Source organism: Xenopus tropicalis, chromosome 8, assembly GCF_000004195.4.
Source record: "Xenopus tropicalis strain Nigerian chromosome 8, UCB_Xtro_10.0, whole genome shotgun sequence".
NCBI classification, from domain to species: domain Eukaryota; kingdom Metazoa; phylum Chordata; class Amphibia; order Anura; family Pipidae; genus Xenopus; species Xenopus tropicalis.
In genome coordinates this window covers 94,657,525-94,683,820 of record NC_030684.2, presented here as the reverse complement: position 1 = coordinate 94,683,820, position 26,296 = coordinate 94,657,525, and the positions used below count along the sequence as shown (strand labels likewise).

The 26,296-nt window shown below is 39.2% G+C and overlaps 1 protein-coding gene across 2 annotated transcripts in view; it reads left to right on the top strand.

The window, feature by feature from the left end:
* Window positions 1–19,708, top strand: part of ddhd1 (DDHD domain containing 1) — a 32,426-nt gene extending 12,718 nt beyond the window's left edge. For both annotated transcript variants that reach the window (XM_012969286.3, XM_002936907.5), the window contains 8 exons: window positions 879–988; window positions 2,290–2,396; window positions 3,526–3,779; window positions 6,054–6,126; window positions 9,461–9,610; window positions 14,441–14,684; window positions 15,475–15,666; window positions 16,867–19,708. In XM_012969286.3, coding sequence (XP_012824740.1) covers window positions 879–988; window positions 2,290–2,396; window positions 3,526–3,779; window positions 6,054–6,126; window positions 9,461–9,610; window positions 14,441–14,684; window positions 15,475–15,666; window positions 16,867–17,051 — 1,315 coding nt within the window. In that variant the 3' untranslated portion in view covers window positions 17,052–19,708. The remainder of the gene's footprint in view (window positions 1–878; window positions 989–2,289; window positions 2,397–3,525; window positions 3,780–6,053; window positions 6,127–9,460; window positions 9,611–14,440; window positions 14,685–15,474; window positions 15,667–16,866) is intronic.
* Window positions 19,709–26,296: the final 6,588 nt, after the last annotated feature.

Here is a 26,296-nt window from a genome sequence, read left to right as displayed (position 1 = left end):
CAGTGCATGGACATGGGTATCAGGTCCCCCCATACTGGCACAGAAACAAGATTTTGGCAGGATGCAAAGCTTGCCTTAATAACAGTGTCCACAAAATGGTGCCTGCCTGTTTGCTGCAATTGTGAATTCCAAGGCTGAAATTAAAATGATTTCTACAGTCTAGGTGACTTTTATTTTGCTTGACAAACACAATAGAAAACAATTTGGAATTATTTCTTAGGGTGACAAGTGCCCTTTAAAGTAATGGAACACAAGCTTTTAATTACTCTGATAATCCAGCTCCTGTTTCGCAGCCTTCTTATTATTGAGCATGTCTTGACTTATGAACAAAGGAATGCTGCCACACAAAAACCCTTTTCTTTACCACACTGCATGATCACTCTGGTGCATATAGGAGCACATGCATGTACATATTGAGTGCCTCAAGGCCCATAAATAACTAAATATGCATTTGCATCTGGCCCATATGGTACACTATTCAGGAAGATTATCTGTGCACTGGTCTTCTAATTATGTACCTCGAAAGAACCAAACATGGAATAGCTTCAATCTCCCTGTTTAGCTCAAGAAATAAAAAAAAATGTGCATTTTATGATTTGAAAACACTAGGCAAAAAGTACATTCAGCAAAGTTCCCCCTTTTTTTTTTTTTATTGAACTCGTCTTGAAACTGCCTCTTTATTTTTTGCTTACTCAGGGTCTCTACATTTCTGTATTCTCACCAGTGCCCAACTCTGTCAATGTGTATATTTAGCAGAGCATTTTCCATGCTATAAAAATAAATTAACTTGATAGTTTCTATTTGCATTTAGGATTTATTCAAAGTAGTCTTGATATTTTTTGTTTCATTAGACATATAAGTATATGTTTGTGTTAAAGGATGAGAGACACAGCAAGGAGAATTGAAGAAAAGCACTTTCCACACTTTGTAACAGATCACGTAGAATTCCTTCCTGTTGAGTGGCGGTCGAAACTTACACTTGATGGAGGTAATGTATGATTTACACAAAACTAATACTACAGGGGAATCATTTGCTTGTGTTTTAATAGATGAAATAATGTCATCTGTAATATTTCACAAGTTAGAATAACAAAAGAAGTGTGAATTATAGTTTTGTATAATAGCAGGAAACCCTTTGTTATATCTAAAAATTTGACAATACACAGAATTCCTTTTTTTTTTTTTTATAAAAACTAAAGGAGAACTAAACCCCCCAGAAAAAAAGCCCCTAGCTACTGCCATCTAATGAGCCCTATCTCTTCTCCCTCCCAAAAGTGTCTATTTCAGTGAACAGTGTCTCTTAGGGCAGTGGCATATGGGGAGATTATTCACGCAGCTGCGATGTCCCACAGTCGCACCAACGTTTCCTCTGAAGACAACTTTGGCCGACTGCGGGACATCGCAGCGACACATATGCCATCCCACCAGTGATTTACATTCTAGCCGGTGGGATGGCATTGAGGGGATATTAGTCACATGCGACAATGAAGATTTGTTGCAGCGCGACTTGAGTGTCACTGCCCCTATAGTAAAGCTCATCTATACAAACAGAACAGCGCAGTGGAGCTAGTAGGTGCCATCTTCTGACTCAGTTCGGCAACACAGTTAAAGATATTCCAGGATTACCTTCAACTGTGCATGTGCCAGCAAGCTCTGTGTTTCCGAACTGATCCAACAAAAATGCGAAAATTCAGAAGATGGCACCTGCTAGCTCCACTGTGCTGTTCTGCTTGTATAGATGAGCTTTACTATAAGAGACAATGCTCACTGAAATAGACACTGCAGGGAAGGGGGCTCATTAAATGGCAGTGGTTGTTTTGTATGAGGAGGGGGGTTAGTTCTTGTAATAGCCTGGGTGTAAAGCCAAACAGATCTCCAAAACAAATTATCTGATTGTGTTATTATAACATCCCATTGGACAAGGATGATGTAGTGTTGTAAATGCAGTCCTCAAAGGGTCTGCACAGTGTCTATTTGATCCTGTTGTCGGACTACATGCCCAGCTACTGGATCTGCCCAAATTGACCCAATAGTCAGGTTGTTCCCAGCTGCTCCTGTTATAGGTCCTGTGTTATTTATTGTATTTAAGGTAGTCTGGCAGGTGAAATTATTCTTTGCTTTAAGAAGACGTGGATGGATTTATAGGTGACATTATATGCTACTAAAAAGATACCTAAAATAGTAAGTCATCTAACGCACTAATAGTGAGTTATCTTGGCTTGCACTGTAGAGCCTTCTTTGGAATACTTGCAAAAAAGTCAATTTTTATTACAAATATTTTTCATTCAGATACTGTAGATTCGATTACACCAGATAAAGTGCGTGGCATAAGGGACATGTTGAACAGTAGTGCAATGGATATTATGTACTATACTAGTCCTCTGTACAGAGATGAGGTAAGTAACATTTTTACTTGCAGCAAATGTGAATGCAATAAATTTACATAAACCTCTGTGTTTAAGATTGCTGTAGGAAATGGTATAAAGGTGTTGTAATTTGAAATCGCTGCAAGTGAGTTACATTTATTACCGTCAGCAGGAAGTGGATGGTATAGATTGTATGAGTAGGATTTTTGGGAAATTTTTCAGTCTAGTAACACAAATAGCAACTTTTTAAAGCTCATTTTCTCTGTTTTTAGAGGTGCACAATTCCATTGCAAAGGCTTGTTCTTGGCAGAATATGTCCACTTGAGTACTATATGCTTCCGCATGTACACAATCTAAAAAAATGTATTAGTGGAGAAAATCAGCCCTTGGAAATGTGATACTGCAGTCTCTCATCCTTAATATTGAATACTGCTTTTTAGTCTCAAGGTACCACTCCGTTTCTTTGTGCAGGGTTCAATTTGTCCAATACAAAGTATTAATTAAAACAAGAAACATAACTTACTCTAAACTAATTTTTAGTTCACAGAATTGGTTTTGCAATTTAATGTGGGCCCCAGTCACTGTATTGTTATAGTGCAATACCTTGAAACATCCATACATTCTTTGGTGTAAAAGTGTGTATTAAGTAAAATTTATGGACCCACCCAAAGTAATCACCAAAGAATTCCATGACCATAAACAAGAAACCTCTAGGTTTTGGACAAATCCTGATTGTTGAGCCAAACTGATTCAAACCCTTAATGTCATGTTCTTTTAAAGCAATGGAGAACTCTGGAACTGTCAGTTTTTTAAGGCATTAAGTCTGTTTATTATTTATTTTCCCCAAATTTCAATATGCAAAATTCTTCAAATAATTTGTGGAGCATATTATATATATAATAGATGAGCATAATTATCCTGTAAATTGTATCCCAATGATGCTTATTGATATAATCAGAGCTTAGTGATGTAATTTCTGCCATGCGACTTACAAACTGCATTATAATAAGTAATGTACTCACAGTTGTAAGAATAGGAGGATATTGGCCTTGTGACCAATCACAAGGTGACTTATAATATCCTTATATTTTTCAATAGGGGGTATATTTATACAAACATGTATGCATATAAGTAATTTATCCCTTTCAATTTTCCACAGTTGGTAAAAGGTCTTCAGCAGGAGCTAAATCGTCTCTATACACTGTTTTGCTCCCGAAATCCTGAATTTGAAGAGAAAGGAGGAAAGGTCTCAATTGTTTCCCATTCTTTGGGATGTGTTATAACATATGATATCATGACTGGGTGGAATCCTGGACAGCTTTATGAACAACAGGAAGATGATGATGCCGACGTTCAAGGGATTAGTTATGAAGAGGAGCACCTCCTTCGAGAGCTTTACTTGACCAAACAACGGTAAGTCGTCTAATTAGGCATTTTTACCTATTTATCTTTAGTAGCAAAAAAACTGATGATCAAAAATAGGTTGCTTCAGGCAACCTGAAGGGTTTCTGTAATTTGAAGCAACATTGCTTAAAGGGGTGGTTCACCTTCAAGTTAACCTTTAGTATGTTACAGAATGTCCTACTCCTAGCAACTTTGCAAATTTTTTTTATCTTTTATTTTTGATAGTTTTTAAATCATTTTCCTTCCTCTTATGCCTCTTTCCATTTTTCAAATGGGGGTTGCTGACACCAGGGGGCTGATTTACTAAGACACGAATTTGAATCCAAATTGGAAAAATTCCGATTGGAAAAAGAACATTTTGTGACTTTTTCGTATTTTTGCAATTTTTTTCGTCGCCGTTACGACTTTTCGTAAATTGTCTCGACTTTTTCGTAACTATTACGACTTGCGTGAAAAGTCGCGACTTTTTCGTAGCCGTTACGATATGCTCGTATCTTGTCGTGACTTTTTCGTATTGAGCGCTTGTAAACTGCGGGCAAAACTTTCAGACTTGATTTCGTTTGTCAGCATGATTTTGGAAGCCTCCCATAGGACTCAATGGCACTCTGCAGCTCCAACCTGGCCCAAGAAAAGTCACCATACTGAAGCTTGAATGAATCTGAATCTTTCGTACTCGGCGCGAAAGCTGCGAAAAAGTTGCGACTTTTCGCGCAAGTCGTAATGCTACGAAAAAGTTGCGACAATTTTCCGAAAAATCGCAAAATACCGATCATTACGAAAAAAACGCATTCGCCCAGTTCGTGCATTAGTAAATGTGCCCCCAGGAGCCAAAAAGTATTGCTCTGTAAGGCTACAGTTATTGTTACTTTTTATCACTTATTATTGTGTTCATTCTCACACCTATTTATATTCCAGTGTCTCATTCAAAAAAATGCCTGGTTGCTAGGGTAAATAAGATCCTAGCAACTGCATAGCTGCTTAAATGCCAAACTGAAGAGCTGCTGAACAAAAAGCTAAATAACTGAAAAACCACCAAAAATAAAATATGAAGTCTATTTTGCAAATTGTCTTAGAATATATTGATATTCTAAGTTAAATTAAAAGTTAATTTAAAGGTGAACTACTATATTATATTAAATATATTATAATTAATAATGTACCCCCTCTTGTAAAATTTTAGAAGTCGCTTCAGTGTTCCATGACCTGTATAAAATATGGTTATGGAATTCCTCAGTAAATTATAATATCACTATATTTTACAACAAGGGGTACATTATAATACGCAAGAGCTCTGAATATTCTGTAAATTTTATAGTGGATAATGTACCCCCTACTGTAATTAATCAAGTCACAGAGGAGTTATGTCACTATATAAAAGCAAAAGGTTGCCGGACGAAAGCTTTTATACAGGCGACTACTAATATCTTTATAATTTATTCTGGGGTGTACATTATGCATTATAATCTACAGTTTTTGTGTTACTTCCTGAATATCTCTTGCTTTGCTCTAAGTTCAACAAAATGCCACATTTTAGTTTGTTTTGGTTTTGTTCCCCTGCTGAATTTAGCTTTTTTTTTTTCTTCTTGTATTTTCCTGTAGCCCCATTTTTGGGGTTAAGTGCCTGTATTATTCTGCTTTTTTTTTTTTCTTCTGCTCCTTGTGAACTAGCCAGCTCAGAGTGATGTCATCAGCTGCATGCTAAAGAGAAAAGGGGACAAGTTGAGCCAAGAAGGGACGCCAAGAGCGGAGATGGATTGAAGTGGGGGCAAGACTTGAGAGGGAAAGTAAAAAGTTGAGCGAGACTTGAGGCAGTGGGTAAAAGGGGGAGTGAGACTGAAAGGGAATGTGTGTGGGGGGAGGGAGACCAGAGAGGCATCATGCTTAAAAGGGGTTTGAGATGACAGAGACAGAGTGTAGGCAGGAATAGCGTGAAATATTAAGAGGGGCCGATATCCAGCAGGGAGTGAGGCAGCAGGAGCGCACGGTGTGAAGTGAGAAAGTGCTGAGCCTGGCAGTCAGATGGTAAGGGGAGAAGAGTGGAGAAAGATCTGCAGGGAAAGAGCAGCAGTGGCAAGTTCTAGCTTATAAATGGCGCACGCTTCCATAGGGAAGTGACCAAACTGTAGATTATATTCTTATAAACAATACTTAGTAATGCTATCAGTTATAATTGGTGCTTAGTCATTTAATTTCTGTCACATGACTCCCTAAAACTTGTGTCTTATAATAATGTACCCCCTGCACAAATATAATGTTGAATAAATATTTCAATTTAATCAATAGTTTAAAAGAACTGGAAGTTAGATTACATGAAGTTCGAGCATCATTGTCTAATGCACCTGCCTTGAAATTTAAGGTGAGTTAATTTTATATATCTTATTGGTATGTCACAACCGATCAAAATGTAAGAAATACAACTTAGATTTGTAAGACTAATGTCCCACGGAGAGATCAGTTGCTGCAATTTTTAAAAAGCGAGTTCCAGCGACAAGATGCTTGTTTTGTCTCTACATAGAGAAGAATATAAATCGCCAGTACCTAAACCAACGATACTACTACAAATAGCTTATTGCTCCGAATCGCTGTGAGACCCTTTTTCGAGCAATTTTACAAAGAACACATTGCCATTCAAAACTAATTAGAATGATAGTAAAACCCACTGAGTGGGAAGTCGCTGCGATTTCCCCATTGCACTGAATGTAATTTCTAATTGTGGGTGGGGAATATGACACCAGGATTTGTGGGAAATAGAATACGAAGACAAACGACTTGTCGATGGGACTCACTTTTTAAAAATCGAAGCAACTAAATCTCCCCGTGGGACATTAGCCTTAAAGGAACACAAAGAAAAATATTTCCAATGCTTTAAAGGGTAAATAAATTACAAACTAAATTTGATCTTCTCAGCAGTGGGCTTTTGTACTACATGTCTCTGCGACTGATGATACACTCTGATGCTTAAAATAAAGTGGCCACACACTGTAAGATCCTCTCGTTTGGCGAGATCAAATTAAAACGGTGGGTATATGTGCCTATCCGATGGAAAAATCAAATCTGCCCAATCGAGATCTGGACAATTTCAGGCCAGATGTCAGTCACAGAGGTCTGGCGTTCGTGCCCATACACGGGCAGATAAGCTGCTGAATTGGTCTAAAGGGCCGATATTGACAGCTAAAATGGCCACCTTTAGGACATGCATGTAGTTATTTTCCCAACATAATCTTAAATCCAGTCCAGATCAATAGTGTGACCAGATAAAGCAACACAGTGGCTGGTAAAGTTGAGGACTAAACAACAGCAAAACCATCCTATCAGCTTGCAGCACATAGCCAAAATGCTAGAGAGAAGGACAAAATAATTGAGGTGTATGTTGTTCATATTGGAGATGCATGCTTGTGATTGATCAGCTGTATGCTCTGCAATGTGTGTAAGTTTAACTCAAACAACAGAAGACTAAGGAGCACATTTACTAACCCACGAACGGGCCGTATGCGTCCGATTGCGTTTTTTTCGTAATGATTGGTATTTTGCGATTTTTCGGAAAATTGTCGCGACTTTTTCGTAGTCATTCCGAAAGTTGTGCAAAATCTGGCGATTTTTTCGTAGCGTTAAAACTTGCGCGAAAAGTCGCGACTTTTTCGTAGCCATTCCGAAAGTTGCGCAAAATGTTGCGATTTTTTTTGTAGCGTTCGGATTCATTCAAGCTTCAGTATGGTGACTTTTCTTGGGCCAGGTTGGAGCTGCAGGGTGGCATTGAGTCCTAAGGGAGGCTTCCAAAATCATGCTAAGTCTGAAAGTTTCGCCCGCCGCTTACGAGCGCTCAATACAAAAAAGTCGCGACAAGATACAAGCGAATCGTAATGGCTACGAAAAACTCGCGTTTTTTCACGCAAATCGTATTGGTAACGAAAAAGTCGCGTCAATTTCCGAAAAGTCGTAAAGGCGCCGAAAAAATCGCAAAAAATACGAAAAAGTCGCAAAATGTTCTTTTCCCAATCTGAATTTTTCCAATTCGAATTCGTGTCTTAGTAAATCAGCCCCTTAGTGTTATTGTTTATTAAGAAAACATTGAACATATTGTACCATTTAAGGATGTACTAAATCCATTATATTCAGGATTCATCAGAATCCTTCATACCAAATCAAACCAAATCATAACCCTTAAATTCATGTTGAGAAACAATTTTTTTTTAATTTTTGCTCAAATTTGGTTATGGCAATTAGGGTTCAGTATTCAGCTGTAATTTTTGTTAAGGATTCTGTATTCTGCCTTGAAGATCATGGCTTGATTTCGTCCTTTAGTGAAACAAAATAAGGAAAACTAATCCTGTCCATTGTAGCACTTATTTACATTTAGCTTCACTTGCAATAAGAGAAAACAAATATATAATGACTAGAATCTAGGTTTTGCATCTGCTTTTCTCAGAGTTTAGGCAGACAGTGATGGCAAACTCAGTTTGTTTATGTAAGCTTTTAGAAAGTGCACTCCTAATTTGAAACTGATGGTCCTGTCTGTACCTTAGGGTACTGGGACACAGGGAAATTAGTCGCCCACAATAAATCTTTGCTACTGTGAGTGACTAATCTGCCCACTGGTGATAATGTAAAATGGCAGTGGAAAACATACAGAGTGTTTAGTTTTTCCCAAGTTTCGGAAACTATGCACCGTGTATGTTTTCCCACCAGCAATTTACAGTTATTACCTATGTTAAAGCATTTTGGTGTATTAGTCGCCCACAGTAGTGAAGGTTTATTGCAGGCAACTAATCTCCCCTTGTGCCAGTACCCTCAGGGTCATATTTATTATTGTGTGTATGCCAACATCATTGGTGATGTTGTCCATAGAAACCAATCAGATTTTTGCTTTTGTTCTCTAAAGCTGAACATACATATCGATCGATATTTGGTGCGCGTATGGCGGGTCGACGAGGCGACCGATATCACAAAAGGCTGCGGATATCGGTCGACTCAGCGATCGGCCAGGTTAAAAGATTTTGATCAGGCGCCTTCAATAACAAAATCTAAGTTCAGGGCCGAATCGGCAGAAGGAGGTAGAATTCCTATTGATTCTACCTCAATATCTGACTATTCAGCCCTGAACATCTGTGGAGGGTGGGTGTTGCACATGTATGGCCACCTTAACTTGTAAGTGTAGGATCTAATTGCTAATTGGCTGCTATCAGCAACATTACAAGTTAAATTGGCTTACACGCAATAATATGCCCCTTAGACAAAGAGATCCAGTATTTGTGAGATAGTAAGGGCCCTGGCACACGGGGGAGATTAGTCGCCCGCAACAAAACTCCCTGTTCACACGGCGGCGCGATTTCGCGCAAATCGCCGAAAAAGACTTGCGAGTCTTTTTCGGCGATTTCCTGAAATCGCCCTGCCGCGTCTGCCATCCCGCCGGCGACTTACATGTTTGCCGGTGGGATGGCAGGGGTAGGCAACTCGGGGAGATTAGTCGCCTGCGAACAGGGAGTTTTGCCGCGGGCGACTAATCTCCCCTTGTGCCAGAGCCCTAAGGGGGGTGGATTAGGAGAATGTTACTCAGGCAATAAAGCCTATCAACTGGTTCAAAAATAGTTTTTTTTGTGTTTCAGTTGCACTGTTTGTGTTCTCAGTTGTTTTGGTAAAGCTGTCATAGCAGATATGGCCTTGTTTTATTTATCTCATATTTATTTCTTTAGGTTGAGAATTTCTTTTGTATGGGGTCTCCATTAGCAGTGTTTTTGGCTTTGCGTGGCATCCGACCAGGAAACCGTGGAACTCAAGATCACATTTTGCCTAAAGCTATTTGTAACCGTTTGTTCAATATTTTCCACCCTGCAGATCCAGTGGTAAGTATTGTTCTTCAGACTGCGTTGGTTTTATCCAAAAGATCTATTGAAAGCCACAGATATTACCTTAATGGGCATTTTTTTTTTTAAACCCTTAACTACCTTGTAACTGTCTCCAGTGAGGTTAGACTGTCGAGGCTGGGGTTTTCTCTGGAAAAGAGGCGCTTGCAAGGGGACATGATTACTCTGTACGAGTACATTAGAGGGGATTGAGGTGGTCACCCCTTTAGATTAGAGCAGTGCTGTCCAACTTCTGTGGTACCGAGGGCCGGAATTTTTCTGACCTACGTGGTGGAGGGCCGATAATGGAAGACAGTTTTGACCACTCCCCTTTTTGAAACCGCACCCACTTGAAACCACACCCGTGTTATCACATGACCATACCCATATTAATGGATGTAGTATAGCAAAAAACCTGCCATACTCTGCCTTCCCTACCCTGCCTGTGTGTGCCATACTCTGCCTTCCCTACCCTGCCTGTGTGTGCCCTACTCTGCCTTCCCTACCCTGCCTGTGTGTGCCATACTCTGCCTTCCCTACCCTGCCTGTGTGTGCCATACTCTGCCTTCCCTACCCTGCCTGCGTGTGCCATACTCTGCCTGCCCTATGCTGCCTGCGTGTGCCATACTCTGCCTTCCCTACTCTGCTTGCGTGTGCCATACTTTGACTGTGTATGCCATTCTTGGCTGGTTTGTGCCATACTTCGCCTGTGTGTGCCATACTCTGCCTGCCCTACCCTGCCTGTGTGGGCCATACTCGGCCTGCCCTACCCTACCCTGCCTGTGTGTGCCATACTCTGCCTGCCCTACCCTGCCTGTGTGTACCATACTCTTCCTGCCCTATGGCACACACAGGCAGCATACAGTAACACAATGCTGGCACTGCTCCTAGAGTCTGCACAATAACTATATATTAAACTTTTTAATTGCAGTACCACTTTAGTATATGTTCTTTTTGTAGTGTGCAGGGATTATTTGTGGGTTTCTACTGCTCCTACAGTCTGAGGTGTGAACAGGGGAACAATGGGGGTGATTACAGCCTGAGCCTGAGGTGTGAACACTGCAGGGGGTGAACAATGCAGAGATTAAAAGGTGTGAACAACACAGGGGATTACATATTTAAACAATACAGCCTGATTACAGCCTGAATCTGAGGTGAGAACCATGCAGGGGGGGCAGTTAATCACAGTACTGATACCATTTAAAGCTTACACAAGAGTAAGCCATCAAAGCAGCCAGATAGGTGGGGGGCCACACAGAGGGGGGCCGCCAGTTGGACAGCACTGGATTAGAGGAACGGAGCTTCCATTTGAAGCAGTATAGGTGGTTTTTCACGGTGAGGGCAGTGAGGTTGTGGAATGCCCTTCCTAGTGATGTGGTAATGGCAGATTCTGTTAATGCCTTTAAGAGGGGCCTGGATAAGTTTTTGAACAAGCAGAACATCCAAGGCTATTGTGATACTAATATCTACAGTTAGTATTAGTGGTTGTATATATAGTTCATGTATGTGAGTGTATAGATTGGTAAGTATAGGTTGTGTGTGTGCTGGGTTTACTTGGATGGGTTGAACTTGATGGACTCTGGTCTTTTTTTAACCCTATGTAACTATGTAAGTATGCATTGCTATATTACTTGAATTTCATATTACTAAGCTTTCATACGCTCTAGAGTGTAAAAGTAATGTCACACTTGTTTCTCTACTGGCCAAGTCGATTCTGAAACTGCCTTTATCTGCCCATGCCAGCAGTCAGTTACATACATTACATTGGCATGTCACTGACCACAGGCACAGTGTAAACAGACAATTTAGCATTTTCTTTGCCACTAGGGAATATACCAATTGTGACATTAGCATACCATTATTTGGTAGATGCATTCTTCAAACCATTTTCTACCATTTTTGTAGTGTTGTACCTATCCAGAGCAGAGGGGGGCCTCTCAGTTGCAGGTTCTACTGTATGGTTCCATTCTGTGTCCTTGATTATTCACATGGAAGTTCTTCAATACTCCTGCATGTTTTTAACTATACTTTTAACCCTTTAAGTGCCGCAGAATGTAGATTCTACGTTCTGCAGTACTTCCGGGTTTGGGAGCACAGGAGCGGCTTTTAAAGTAGACCCCTTGTGTTCATATTTAGAATGTTTTATGATATGTTAGGAAATGTGGGGTACATAGGGCAAAATGCAAGCTTTGTGACGATTTTCAGAAATTTCATAAAAACGGTTATGTTTAGCATAGCTTCGGTAATTTGCAGTTGAAATATGTATTTACCTATTTTTGTTTTGTCAGAATGTGTACTTTCGGAAAATGTATGGTTTTCTCGAGTCTCTGTACTGTTATGGAGCTTATATTGCAACGTATGCATTTTCTATGCACTAACTTCCTTTTGGGGTCGCTAAATACCAGATACTTTGGTAATCCTATGCACAATGGGCATAAAACTGTTCAGAGGACCCTTGGATTTCATATTTAGGATGTGTCTTCTTGGTACCTAATGTGGGAGATAAGGTGCATGAAAGTGGAAGCATTGCTGTTTGGCTTTTAGTAGTAGAAAGACATGTCTACCCATTTTGGATTTGGCAGAATGTGTATTTTTTTTTTTTTTAAATATGTGGTTTCTTTGAGTAAACCTAATGTTCCAGGATTTTTGGCTTTGGAATATAAAGTGTGCTGTATTCTGCTGTAATGCTTTGAAAATTTGGTAATTTACTGCTGGGAGTTTTTGATCTATAGAAGTCAGAAATCTCCATAAACTATGCATATCAGGCAGTAATGTTGCAGAAAGCGTACAACAATGTCTGTGTGAGATTTATATTAGCTTAATTATTAGCTGAATCTGAAATGTGCTGTAAACAAACCAGGCTGCCTATTTAAAGGAAAACTATACCCCCCAGAATGAATACTTAACCAACAGTTAGAGATCACATGACCAGAAATAATGCCGCTCTAACTGTAACAGGAAGATGCGTGGAAGTAAAAGGCAGAACTCTGCCCATTAATTGATTCTTGTGGCCTAGCATGTATGTGTGCCCTGTGAATCCTATGATCCCAGGAGGCGGCCCTTAAATATTAAAAAGGCAATTTTATATTTCGGAGTACCCAGTAGCACATACTACTAAAAAAATACATGTTTTATGCAATATATTTTTATAGAGACCTACATTGTTTGGGGGTATAGTTTTCCTTTACTACATTTCTGTGCAGCATTGGATAAATTACATTAACTAATATATGAAGCCATAACAGTTTCTCTGTTAATAGTCAGAATTGCTTCAGCCAAATGGCAAATACATACTAACGGGTGTAAAAACTACAAAGCGCAGGGCAGTGTTTTTTTTGCCCATTAACTTTCCATGAGTATTGATTGCAATGCAACCGCAATGGTAACTACCACACATGCTTAAATACACTGCGATTTCAAGATGGCTCTAACAATTCTCGCAAGACTGTGTCATTAGTTGGAGAATGTCTCATAATTATTAGTGGTGTCCTATGTCCTTTTATGTAATTATGCAGACACAATGCATTATGTTAAGTGAGGCGTTGCAGTGGAGTATGGGAAAGTTAGAAAAAGAGAAAGTGTTCAAAACCAGCTTGAATCTACCGTTTATGCACTGACAGATTACAGCACTTTTGGAAATTAAAAGAAAAAAAGTGTAACAATGCCTAGTGTCTTTATAGTGCTGGTTTTGCTTTTGAAGTGCTTAGCAGTATTTTTGAGCAGGAGAATAAAGTGTGCGGAGGGAATTGGGAGAGTAAGGGAGTTGAGAAAATTCTGTAGGGGTATTAGAGAACTGATTGAGTGCAACAGAATAAATTTTGTTTGGTTTAGCAGAGACTGGCACAATCCCAAACTTATGCAGGGAATCCCTTGGAATTAGAAGTAAGATGACTGCTTCCTTAAAATCCTTAGAAAATATCCCTGTGACATTTTTTTTTTTTTTTAATATTAACTTTGAGATGTAAAGGAAAAATGTGAGATTGGGTTAGCGTTAGTCAGCACTGTTGTGGTGAACATCAGTATGCATGTTCGCATCCCCCACCCATCCCAACCCAAGTTTAGGAGCAGCAGGCTGCAAAGGACCCTGTATGTACAGCCCCTGCACCCCTGATGCCACTCTCTGCATTTATTCAGGCACTGGCTGCAGAGTGCTGTGTTCCCTGTGATAAGTAAATGACCCCTTGTGATTTGGCATGCACATCTAAAACATAGCATATTATTTTGTTTTTATTATTTGCATTTTTCTAAAATACTGTATATACTCGAGTATAAGCCTAGTTTTTCAGCACCCAAAATGTGCTGAAAAAGTCACCCTCGGCTTATACTCGAGTCGGGTGCCATGGGTCCCTCCAAACTAGCACCCTCTCTCCTTTGTGTGCAAATTAGGCCACCTGCAACCAGACGCTCCAATGCCCTGGACTGCTCCCAAATTCATCTTCATCTACCGCCCTCACCTGTCCCATTCTGCACTAGACATTGCACTTTATATTCTATATAAACTATTGAAGAATTTTAACTGTTTGTGTTTTAGCTTGGTTGCTGATTGAGCTAGTTTACTGTATTTCTTTTAAATAAATATTTAAAAACATATACCCCACTGATGCCTCATTTAATGTAATTTTATTAGTATTTATTTTGACTATTGAAACTTAGCAGTAGCTGCTGCATTTCCCACCCTAGGCTTATACTCGAGTCAATACGTTTTTCCAGTTTTCTTAGGTAAAATTAGGTACCTCGGCTTATATTCGGATCGGCTTATACTCGAGTATATACGGGTATGTTTTTTCTGTATTTTTGTGTTAATGCATAACCCTTGTTTATATTTTTCAGGCCTATAGACTTGAACCCTTAATATTAAAGCACTACAACAATATTTCACCTGTTCAGATCCACTCTTCTAACACAACAAATCCTTTACCTTACAAGAATATAAAACCATGTTTTATCAATCCATCTAAGGACACTACCTCAATGTCTGATACTGAAAGCATACCAAGTCCAAGTACTTCACCAGTACTGCCTCGTCGACATTATGGGGAATCCATAACAAATATAGGCAAAGCAAGTATATTAGGTAAGACACAACCCTTAATATTAGGGATGCACCAAATCCATATTTTTTTGTATTTATACAAATGCTGCATTCACCATATCCTAATGGCAATTTTCATATTAACATTTGCATGAAATAAAAAGCAAGACAACTATAGAGCTGTTGGTTTATTGTTAGTTTCTGTTAAAGGAGACATATCATATAAAAGAATGTACCAGTGAATTATACTTCTCTAAATATAGAAGGATTGTGCTTAAAAAAAAGTTGTTTTGGACTGATTTATTGAGAAACTCCACCAAAACCCCACAAGTCCCACCCATATGTTCCACTTCCTGCGGGCTGAATTCTCTGGATGTGCAGGGGAGCCAGCGGCTCTCACTACAGGATAGGAACCAATCAGCAGCTAGGCTAACCTAATAGGGAACTGAACTACCCTTTTAGTTGAATGGGCACATTTGAAAGGCGCAGGGCCGGACTTAACTTTTTTGCCCCCCCCTAGCTCAGGGCCCACTTGCCCTGTGGCATTCCTTGCTGCCTGCTTTGGCACAGGAGACAGGCAGGAGAATCAAACAGCTGTTAAAATCTCCCACCCAGCCCCTGTGGAGGGGTGGGCAACAGGTGGCTTGATGCCCCAGGCCTATGTGGCCTGGCAAGGCTTACAGAATCAGAGCAATCATATTTACGTTATTTTAGAAATACATACATTCATGCATAGTTTATCCCTCTGTCACTAAAATTATACTTTAAATAGCTGCTTTGTTACTTGCACTTGGCGGACAAAAGACTAATGTTATTATTCTTCATACTTAAGGTGCTGCTAGCATTGGAAAGGGTCTTGGAGGAATGCTATTTTCAAGATTTGCACGTTCTAGTGCAACCGGCACTCCAGGCTGTGATTCTAAAGATTCAGCAGAAGGGGAAGATAAGAAATCTGTTTTAAGCCAGAGTTCTACTGGCTCCCAGGCTCTTCCTCACAGCATGTCTGGCTTACTGGACTCCACATGTCAGTGTTTTATTGTTACAGATTTATTTACAACTTTTCTACTACTATAATGTATTTCACTGCTACCTAAGTTACTTTTTTGTATTTGAGGAAACATTATACAAATGCAATGTAGACCTCCTTTTCCAATTTTTTATATCATTTTATTTGTAATATTGATAACTCATCGCATAATGTGATTTAGGATCAACAACTAAGTAGCTATATGTTGAAGGTTTGGCCTGCCTTCTTGCTGCATTTTGGACTGTTCCACCTGTTTGTCCACAGTGGGCATAAAATGAAGGAGCATTGGACAAACCATTTGTGTTCCTAACACATTTTTTGTTTTCAGAAAATTGCATGGTATTAGTTATAAGGTGCACTGAAACAGAATATGTTTTGTTAAGTCTTAGGCTAGTTTTCTGTTTAACAGAAGACATTAAAGCTGAACCCCTTTAAGGATGCAAAATAAAGGCTGTGATTGGCTATTTGTTAGCTCCATGTGGACTGCTAGACTGCAGGAAGCTCTTCTCAGAGTAAAACATTTACAGAAATGTAAAAATGGGCACCTAGTTTGAGGCCACTAGGTGCAACATCAAAAGGGGCTGGTAAGCAACATGTTGCTCACGAGCCACTGGTTGAGGATCACTGAACTGGAGTGATTTTTTTTTTTTTTTTTTTTTTTTACACCTTATCCACAGGTGCAGAAACAACACAGAGTGAGAGGTGAGCGGTCAGGCTGTTTCTCTGGTCCAGTTGCCTTATTGGGAATCACAAAGGAGTTTTTCCCCCACTAAGGCAAATTGGAGAGGCTTCAAATGGGGTTTATTCTGCTTCCTCTTAATTAACTAGCTGTTAGGTATGTTTTAGTTAGGCATAAAGGATGAAATTGATGAGTGTGAGTCTTTTTTCAATTTCTGCTATTGACAGCATCACTTGTTCTCACATGTGCTGTGTGGTGTGACCAAAGTGCATAGTAATATCACTTATATGACTCATTGAACATGTTTACTGAAAGAATGCACACTTTATTCCAGAACACAAAGATATATGAATTCACATAAAATTTGTCAGTGATTCATAATATCCTTACATTTTATAAAAGGGGGTACATTGTTACCTTTAGGAATGGATTATGTTTGTATTTGGCTATTTTGATCTTTTTTATTGACATGTTTTAAATGTATACAAATACAATTTTTTCCCTCTTCTCCTTTGCAGTGGAGTTAGAACATCGGATCGATTTTGAGCTCAGAGAAGGTCTGGTTGAAAGCAGGTACTGGTCAGCCATGACTTCCCACACTGCTTACTGGTCATCCATGGATGTGGCACTTTTCCTTCTGACATTTTTATATAAAGAAGGCCAAGTAGAAGATGAAGAGAAGCAAGGTGTCGATGCACTTTAGCAGTTACAGTTTTAACAAATGCAGACTGTTCAAGGCATGATGTTTTGACTTAAGGAACATGTCTGAACAGTTTGTAACTGCAGGACAGCACTAATTATTAAATTAACTTTTCAATTCCACAGACCCAGCTGTAATTATTTCACTAACCATTCCCTGAAAACTGTAATACCAAGGTAGGAATATAAATAAGATAGCAAGGAAGAATTCTTTGATTTCAGTGCATTCTTTGATTTCAATGGATAAATGTAGGGATGTATATGAATGTGCCTAGTTTCATAACCTCTCATTTATTAAAAAAAAAAAACTGCAAAGAAATCAGTTTTCTTGCTACTTTAAAGGGATACTATTAGCATGGTTTATTTGTTGATGCTCTATGTAAACCACATAGTTGTATCCTTTTTTAATTTTACAGTGTTTTGTTAAATGTTATCACAGCTGTTTAAAAGGGCGGCTATACCTTCATTTTCCAGTGTTCCCTAAGAATTTTTTTTAAAGGAACAGTAACACCAACAAATGAAAGTGTATTGTGTGCTATTACTCTGCACTGGCAAAAGTTATGTGCTTGCTTCAGAAGCCCTACTATAGTTTATATAAACAAAGTTGCCATGTAGCCATGGGGAAACTTCAAATTGAAAAAAGGAGACAAGGCACAGGTTAAATAGTAAATAACAGATAAGCTGTGTAGATTCCCATTTTATTTTTTACAGAACTTTTTTTTTTATTTAACCTGTAACCATTGTAACCTGTGCCGTTTTTTCCAGCTTGCATGGCTGCCCCCATGGCTATACAGCAGCTTATTTATATAAATTATGGTTTTCTGAAACAAACACACAACTTTTACCAGTGCAGGGAAACATTTACATTGTATTTTTGAATTACTTTAAGATAAATATTAGCAGTGGAATGTATACTTTATTTTTGCTTTACATCCTCAAGCATTTGTAGGATATTTTAGGCATAGTATCTAAAGGTGGCCATTTGCAGGAAGATTCGCTCATTTGGTGAGGTCGCCAAATAAGCGGATCTTATCCGAAATGGCCCCTAAAAGGTGGGCAATATCGGGCTAATTCGATCATTTGGCCCTAGGGCCAAACGGTCGAATTACAACGGCAGTGAGATCTGGCATGTGGGCCATCGGACCGAGGACCGCATCAACGAGCAGATGTGGTCCCTGATGGAAAATCAAACCTGCTCCAATTTTAGACCAGATATTGGTCTGGTAGGCCCATCGCTGGTGCCCATGCACAGGCAGATAAGCTGCTGAATTGGTCTCGGGGACCAGAATCTGCCCATGTATGGCCTCTAGTCTTGCTTAGGCGTCCATTGTATCTCTGGCAGGCCAGCCACATGCTTCCTTATTACCTGTCATAATAGACTTCCATTTGTTTCTCATTAGGAAATCAGAAGTGCCTGAGAATGCCTATCAATCTAGTAATGTCGCATGACTTTATTGGGGATGCCTTCAGCTGATCAGTGCCATAAAAAGCACTCTTCATTACAGAGACTACGTCCTAGATTTTCTCCTTAGCTTGTTAAGGGAAATACAGTAAATCTGTACCAGCACAAACATTTTCCTGCAGTTAGTTCAGGTATTGGCTCCATTATCTATTATTCTTGGAACCTGGGGTATTCGGGAAAAGGGATCAACATACCTCAAGTCTACCAAAATCATATAAACATTAAATAAACCCAATAGGAGTGTTTTGCCAGCAATATGGATTTGCTAAAAATGGACTCTATGGGAGAGATAGCCTTGCCATCAGTTGCTCTGGAAACTTTGAGGGTATAGTGGCCCTTTAAGCAGGCTGTTACTAGGTGTCACACTAACTTTTTTTCATTTTGTCTTTCCTGCTTAATTACATTCTGGTGACATATTACTGTTAAATCCTTGATATCCGTGGGGTCTAACTAAAGACTCCAGGCTAGTTGCAGACCCCCGCCCCGCCCCACCCCACCCCACCCCACCCCAGGTGATTTTTAGGACTCCATGCTGCTGAAGGGCTTCAAAGGCTTATTTGTACAAGATTGATATTTTACAATAACCTAGCGCTCAAACAGAAGAAGTTGGATTGCACTGATTTTCTTACCTTGTGTTCTCATTACCTACTGTAACTGTAGAGTATATTTTTTAAAAAGTGTTTAAAGGCTAAGGTACCCTTTACCTTAATAATTTAAAAAATGTAATAGTGTCCCTTTAATCCCCACACAATAGCATTCTAAACAGACCTTAATGAATGGCTTTGTTAATTTGTATGTATTTTGTGTATACTGGATGTGTGCTGGAGCTATAATTATTTGTTCTTTTGGAACATGGAGCACCAGAGTCACGGCTGTCTATGTTGCATGGTGGCAAAGGTTATATAGAAAGATGTGATTTATGTAATGTTGCAATCTAATTAAACATAGAAAGCTGCAGATCTTAAATGAAACTTTAAAAATATTTATAGTTTTATATTAACTCTCATGTTTCTATTTAATTTCTCTTGTTTGAGACATAATATTTCTATGTTTTTCTTTTTGCCTAAAGAAATAACATTACTTTTCTACTTTTTTGCATCCTCTTCCCAGAAACCATATTTGTACTAAAATAACTCTGGAAACGGTGACACTCTTGGTAATGTTTTCATTATGAAAAAATAAATATTTTTGGTTTCACACACAAGTTTTTTCAAGTTATTTAAGAAGTTAGTTGCTTGTAGAAGTACAGCGTACACGCCGCGCCAGCGCTGCTGATGGATTTGAAAGGTGATGAAAGTTAGTGAATTTTATTTTTAATGGCTCATAATTAACAAGATACGCAAAAATACTGGCACAACAGGACTTATTTAAGCGGCATGAAACTCGCTATTTTATTATTTGCAATACATTTAACGTTTCAGGGGCAAGCCCCTTTGTCAGACGTGCCCCTGAAAAGTTACATGGTTTGCAACTAATAAAATAGGAGGGTTCATCCCACTTAAATAAGTCCTGTTGTACTTACTAATAAGTCCTTACTAATAAGTAATGAAAGGAAGGCAGTAAAGGGGTACAACAGGATTGGTTCTGGGGGGAAGGGGATACCACCTCAGGGCTGCTTTTTTCATGACTTTTGCTCTCCTTTAATCATTACATGTCATGTATAAAAATGCCTATTTAATGTATAAATAGTATATATAAATAGTGTACATAATTTTGGCGCAAATGGGGTGTGGATTCTTTCAGGAGAATATGAAGCATTAGAACACTTTTTATGAAATCTATTTGATATAACTTGCAAACTATAAACATTTTACAACCACCCAGAATGAGTGGGTTTCAAGTGTGCCTTTTTCAAACTGATATCCCTAGTATTAAAGAGGCAATGGCTATTCTATTAGCAGATTTTTACAGGATTCATATTGTCTAACTAAGGTAGGACCCAGTAACCCCTTGAGGCAGAACTATCCAGCCATGGAACCAATGGTATATTTGGAAGTACACACATTAGTATATATATATATATATATATATATATATATATATATATATATAATTAGCCCAAAACACTTCTTATTGCATTTACAAGGAATAAGTGCACCTGCAAGTCCAAGTGATTGCCTTTGAAATGATGGTGATTCTGAGAATTTCGTTGCCTACACAGTGTGCTGGAAATTGCCCCACAAGCTATTGCTGTTTAGGAAACTAAAACATCCAAATGAATGTAAACTTGTTCAGAGCACTCAAGCACTTTTTTGCAATTTACATTTTTCTTTTAGTTTTAAAATTGCTTAAATGTCATTGTTAGCAGTGGTAAAACTACTAAAAGTACAGTAACAAAATGTATATCTGCTCCTTATATAGATGTTTATTACTATAGTATTATCACTCTGGTGCTATATGGGCTTTTTTAAAAAACCTCATTGGCTATGATGAATCCTTGATGCATGCATTTCACCATGCTTAACACTAGATGGCACTTGGTACTAGAAATTGATGCTTGTAATAATCCGTATATAAAAGCACACATATTCGTCTTTATATTGGGTATAAACATTTAGATTCTTGAGCCTTTAACTGTCAAAAGTGTAGATTTTACATTTACAGATTCCATTTGAATGGGTAAAAAAAACCTTGCGCGGCAAAGTGTGACACCTGAGCAGCCACATTGTCTGGCATGATTTTTTTTTCTTCCTAAAGGTGGCCATACACGCACCGATAATATCGTACAAAACCTCGTTTCGTACGATATTCGGTGCGTGTATGGTATGTCGCCGATCGGACCAGTTTGAAAATTTTGATCGGGCGCCATAGAAGGCGCCTGACCAAAATCTCCCTTCAGCGCTGAATCGGCAGAAGGAGGTAGAAATCCTATTGTTTCTACCTCCTTACCTGCCGATTCAGCCCTGAATGGTGTGTGGCGGATCTGACGATGTTTCGTGCGAGTCAGATCGCCACGTGTATGGCCAGCTTAAGTTACACTGTTTACATAGCAAAAAAAAAAAAAAACACTCTACCATTTAAAATGTTATTCTTGAGCCAACAATTTTTTTTTTTAGTTGTAATATTGGTGTGTAGGCAGCCATCTCAGTGCCTTGTGCCTGATTCTGAGCTCTCAAAAGAGCCAGCACTACAGGACAGAACTACTTTCAGATAAGTTATTGTTTCTCCTGCTCAGTGTACTTTTAATACAACCCAAGTCGCATAATAGCTAAATATGATTTCTCCTACTTGGCTGCTATTCTCATATCTTCGACTAGGTGGGGCAATGCAAACATTTTGTGAATTTATTCTGAACCCTACAATGCTGAAATCCTCTCCAGCCCTCAGGAAACCTGCTGTTTGGAAGGGTAAGGAGGTCTAGGCTGTCAGAAATCACTGTCCTTCATTGTATTGAATGTATTTGGGGCTAAAGTTCTTACTGCTTCTCACTGTATTTAATGTATTCTGGGTGCCGCTACTTCTGCCCCCCACTGCATAATGTATTTAGGGTATGTGCGTATGTATGTATAACTTTATTTATAAAGCGCTTGAATATATCTGCACTAATGTGTTTTATAAAGTAAACTAAAATAGGGAATAAAAACACAATGTACCAGGTGCCTAATGCAGTTGCTTCCTTGGAGCCTACACTAGTAGAATCCTACAAGGAGCCAGGGTCGGAGAGCAGGGATCTGGTCTGGCCCACCAGGGTCTACTAGGATTTTCCTGGTGCCCCGCCGGCCCAATCTGACCCTCAAGGGTGTATAGTGTGGCATTATATTTAAAGATAATAATATGAAATATATTTGGATACTTTTTTGCTACCTGCGGTTATTCCTAAAGATTAGGGGACCATTAATATGAATTTGCTTAGTGGCCCAGTAATGTCTATTTTCCCACTGAGCTGAGGGCTGGTGTTCATGCGTAAGCCTCCTCAGGAGTGTATCCATACAACCAGGAGGAATTTCCCTCTGTTCCATATCATCCAAACAACTTGAAAGAATCCAAAGAATGATGGTTCTAAGCTAAATCAGCCAATCTTTCACTACACTTTATATTCTTTATAAATTATAAAGCCAATTATGCTCTTCCCAAGTCTCACCCTTGCTGGTCTTTCAGGTGTATCTATAAGAGCAAAATGCCCATGTTCCCCAATTCTCACCCCTGCCCCTCTTCAAGCTTCTTTTTAAAGGTGAATCTTCTAAAGGCAAACAAAAGCAGGAGGCATGATTTCCTGTGCAAATGTAACAGCTCTACTGCTTTGGCCTTATATCTGTTACTTTAAGGGCATTGGTACTTGGGGCAATTTGTTGGCAATACAAAACTGAGCAACAAAAATACCTTTCCATTTAATAGAATTGTAACTGCCTGTATGCTTGCTTGTGCACTTGTGTTATTTAGTCAGGCTGCCAGATTGGGAAATGTAATTTACCCCTCCCTCCGATGCTGGGAAACTTTATATCATTAGGGTCTAATAGTTCTTGTGTGGGCATTCCTCTGCAGTAAGTGTTATTTTAAAATGTAATTTTAGATCATCCAGATACTTTTGGCCATGTAGTGTAAAATTCAGTGATCCATAAGAGAGCAGGATACGGTTAAGAAATATAATACAACAGAGGCATTTTTTTTGTGTTTATTGTATTGTGGATTTTTGAACAATTAAACTTTATTGTTCACAGATGACATATAATCTATGCATATTAAGAGTTTGTGGATAATTGAATACATTTATATGCTGCCCCTCAAATTCCAGGAAGCATATTTAAGTGTCATGAAGGAGCAGGCGTTGAGCATGCCAGTATGCATACCAGCAGTAAAGAATGCTTTCAGTTTATGCAGCTGTTTTATATCTGCACTTCACAAGCCCTGGAAAATGTTGTCCATGGGACTACAGAATGTGTTGTGTTCTGAAATACTTTAAATATATCTGCTCCCTCAGTAAACTTCTTAACCTATACAGTTATGAACCCATATGTATGTGTGCCAGATCAGTTAGAAGTAAAAAAAAGAAATGCTGAAAATGCTGAGTTAATGGCTGAATATAAATGTTTTCCATATTACTGCCCAAAGCATTTGCCTAGCTTTCCAGACAGGGCACAGTCTGCAAAGAGGTTGGAGGTTTCCTCCTCCCATACAGGCAGATTCATTGGCTCCTAATAAAAGTGATCCTAGTGTGTGAATGTGATAGAAACCTTAGACTGTAAGATCCACTGTGACAGTGAATGATGTTTAATCACTGTGGAATATGTTGGCACTATATAAATAAAGATTAATAACAAACCACTCCACCCTAATGTGCCTCCGCTTGATTCTTCATACCTGAACCCAGAAATATTCTCAGGTTGTGCTCTGACATTTCAGGGTATCACCTGCCTTGCTTTTGCAATCTTTAAACTGCATATGAATCCTGTAGATCAGGCAAGTATTCTAATAAGCATAGTAAAAAAATGTAAACAGATCACTGTAGTAGGGCGCAGAGAAGCACTGGGATCTGGCATCTGGTGCTCACCTTCAAACTGATGCCTGCACATGATTCTGCGCCTGCTGCAGCATTCCTGAACTAGATATTTACCCTACTATGATATATAGCATTGTTTAGATTATTTAGCCCTCAGTTGAGGTTTGGAGAGACCCTCAGCATATTCTTTTATTATCTGTAATGATTTACAACCAATTAAATAAACTGGCATTGGGTTTATCCACAAGACAGATGTGACAACAGTGCTAACCCTCATGTCTTTTAATATAATCCTAAATACAAATGTTAAGGAACTTGTACAGCATCTCTAGTCCCCTCAGTATTACAGTTAAAACAGTACAGAAACTCACAATACACAATGCCTTCCTACAGCCCTCTCTCTCAAGATTATCTTTTCATCTAGGCACCCTATTAGCGTTATGGGTGTCTAGGGGTATTGATCCAACCTTTCTCCTTGATGTAGCCCCTCCTACCACTCCGTAACAAATGTTAGCTTCACAGAACACTAGCCTGCATGCCTACCTAGATAATACTAAAGGAACTGGACTTTGGTATCATGTTTCCCCAGATATATGCCGGAAAGCCCCTGGGCCAACTAAATCACATGAAACCTAGTTTTGTACGATTTTCGGACTGCATGTGCGCTCAGAATTATTGTCCTGAAAATTTTCATACCATGGTGATCTGTCATTTCGTCAATCGGACATGTTAGGACATTTTTGTGGGAGAATGTTAAAATCTGTGAATGTATTGTGTATCTGATGGTATCCTTGGGGGGACCTACAATGGATTTTCAGGAAGTTACTTGCATACAATTGGTGTCTTCCAACTATTCCATGTTCAGAAGATCCTCTGATTTGTCATTATAATGGTTTATCTACGTTTCAGTCTGAATGCTTGTTTTAGATCATTGCATTTAAACATACCATTGATATCTGAACGTTCATCGGAACCTTTATTCATCATTTCAAGACAAGCCCCTCCCTCCTGATTGACAATGGGGGGGGGGGGGGGGACATTCAAGGGAAATAATATACCGCTAAAAACTTGGTACCTATATTTGTGGGTTAAGGCTGATGCCACACGTGGCGTTTTTACGCTGCGTATTTTCTAATTCTCTCAGCGGCTGAAAAACGCCTGATATCATCATCCATAGAAATAGCTTGAAAAGACGCGCAGCAAACCACACAAAGCGGAAATACGCTAGAAAACGCCTAAGCACGGATTTTTCAAGCGTTGGCTGAAATACGCCAGTACTTGCAAAGCAAGCTATTCCTATGGATACGCAAAGGCAGCTGCCAGACCTAGCGGAAATACGCGGCGTTTTTTGCTATTTCGCACTATTAGCACCATGGCAACGGGATTTGCTTACGTCACCAGTTCTAGGCTGAAAAACGCCATGTGTGGCTTGTGCAGCGTTTTTAGGCTGAGAAAAAACGCCGCGTAAAAACGCCACGTGTGGCATCAGCCTTAAGGTTACTGAAGTGGAAATATCAACATGCCTTTTCAGAAGTGCAACTAACCTGTCTAGAAAAGGGTTTACATTTTGGGTAATGGCTCAGTTTGTTTAAGTCCTGGATAATGGGTTTCTGGATAACATGTCCCATGTCTTTACTGCCGTTCATTTGTCTGTATTTATAATCTGCATATGGGTAATTAAAAAAAGATGAGTAGCCGAAACCATAGATCCTTGCTAATCAGGTGATCTATCATCCCCACGACATGCATTTAGCTGTTTATTCTTGCAATGAGGTGCAGCTAATGGTTTAAGGGTTTAATGCTTCGGGTTTTCTCAAGTGGCTGCTTTGAATATTTTAAGTGAATACTGATAGCTATGCAGAAACAGAGACATGAGACTGAACCTATATTCTGTACAGCGCTGCGCACATAAGTAGTGCTTTATAAATAAAGATATACATACATTCATACATACATTGAACTCAATTGATGTACTGTAGTTCGTAGCAACTAGATTGCTTGTGAAGTGAAACAAAGATTCCACATGCCTAAATCCAAAATAAAGTTGGCCATATGCTTCCAGCACTGACAAACAGATAGCTATTGTATAAGTGGCCATACATAGGGGCACATTTACTAACCCCCGAATCCGAATTGGAAAAATTCCGATTGGAAAACGAACATTTTGCAACTTTTTCGTATTTTTTGCGATATTTTCGGCGCCTTTACGACTTTTCGGAAATTGTCGCAACTTTTTCGTTACCAATACGATTTGCGCGAAAAAACGCGAGTTTTTCGTAGCCATTACGATGCGCTCGTATCTTGTCACGACTTTTTCGTATTGAGCGCTCGTAAGCGGCGGGCGAAACTT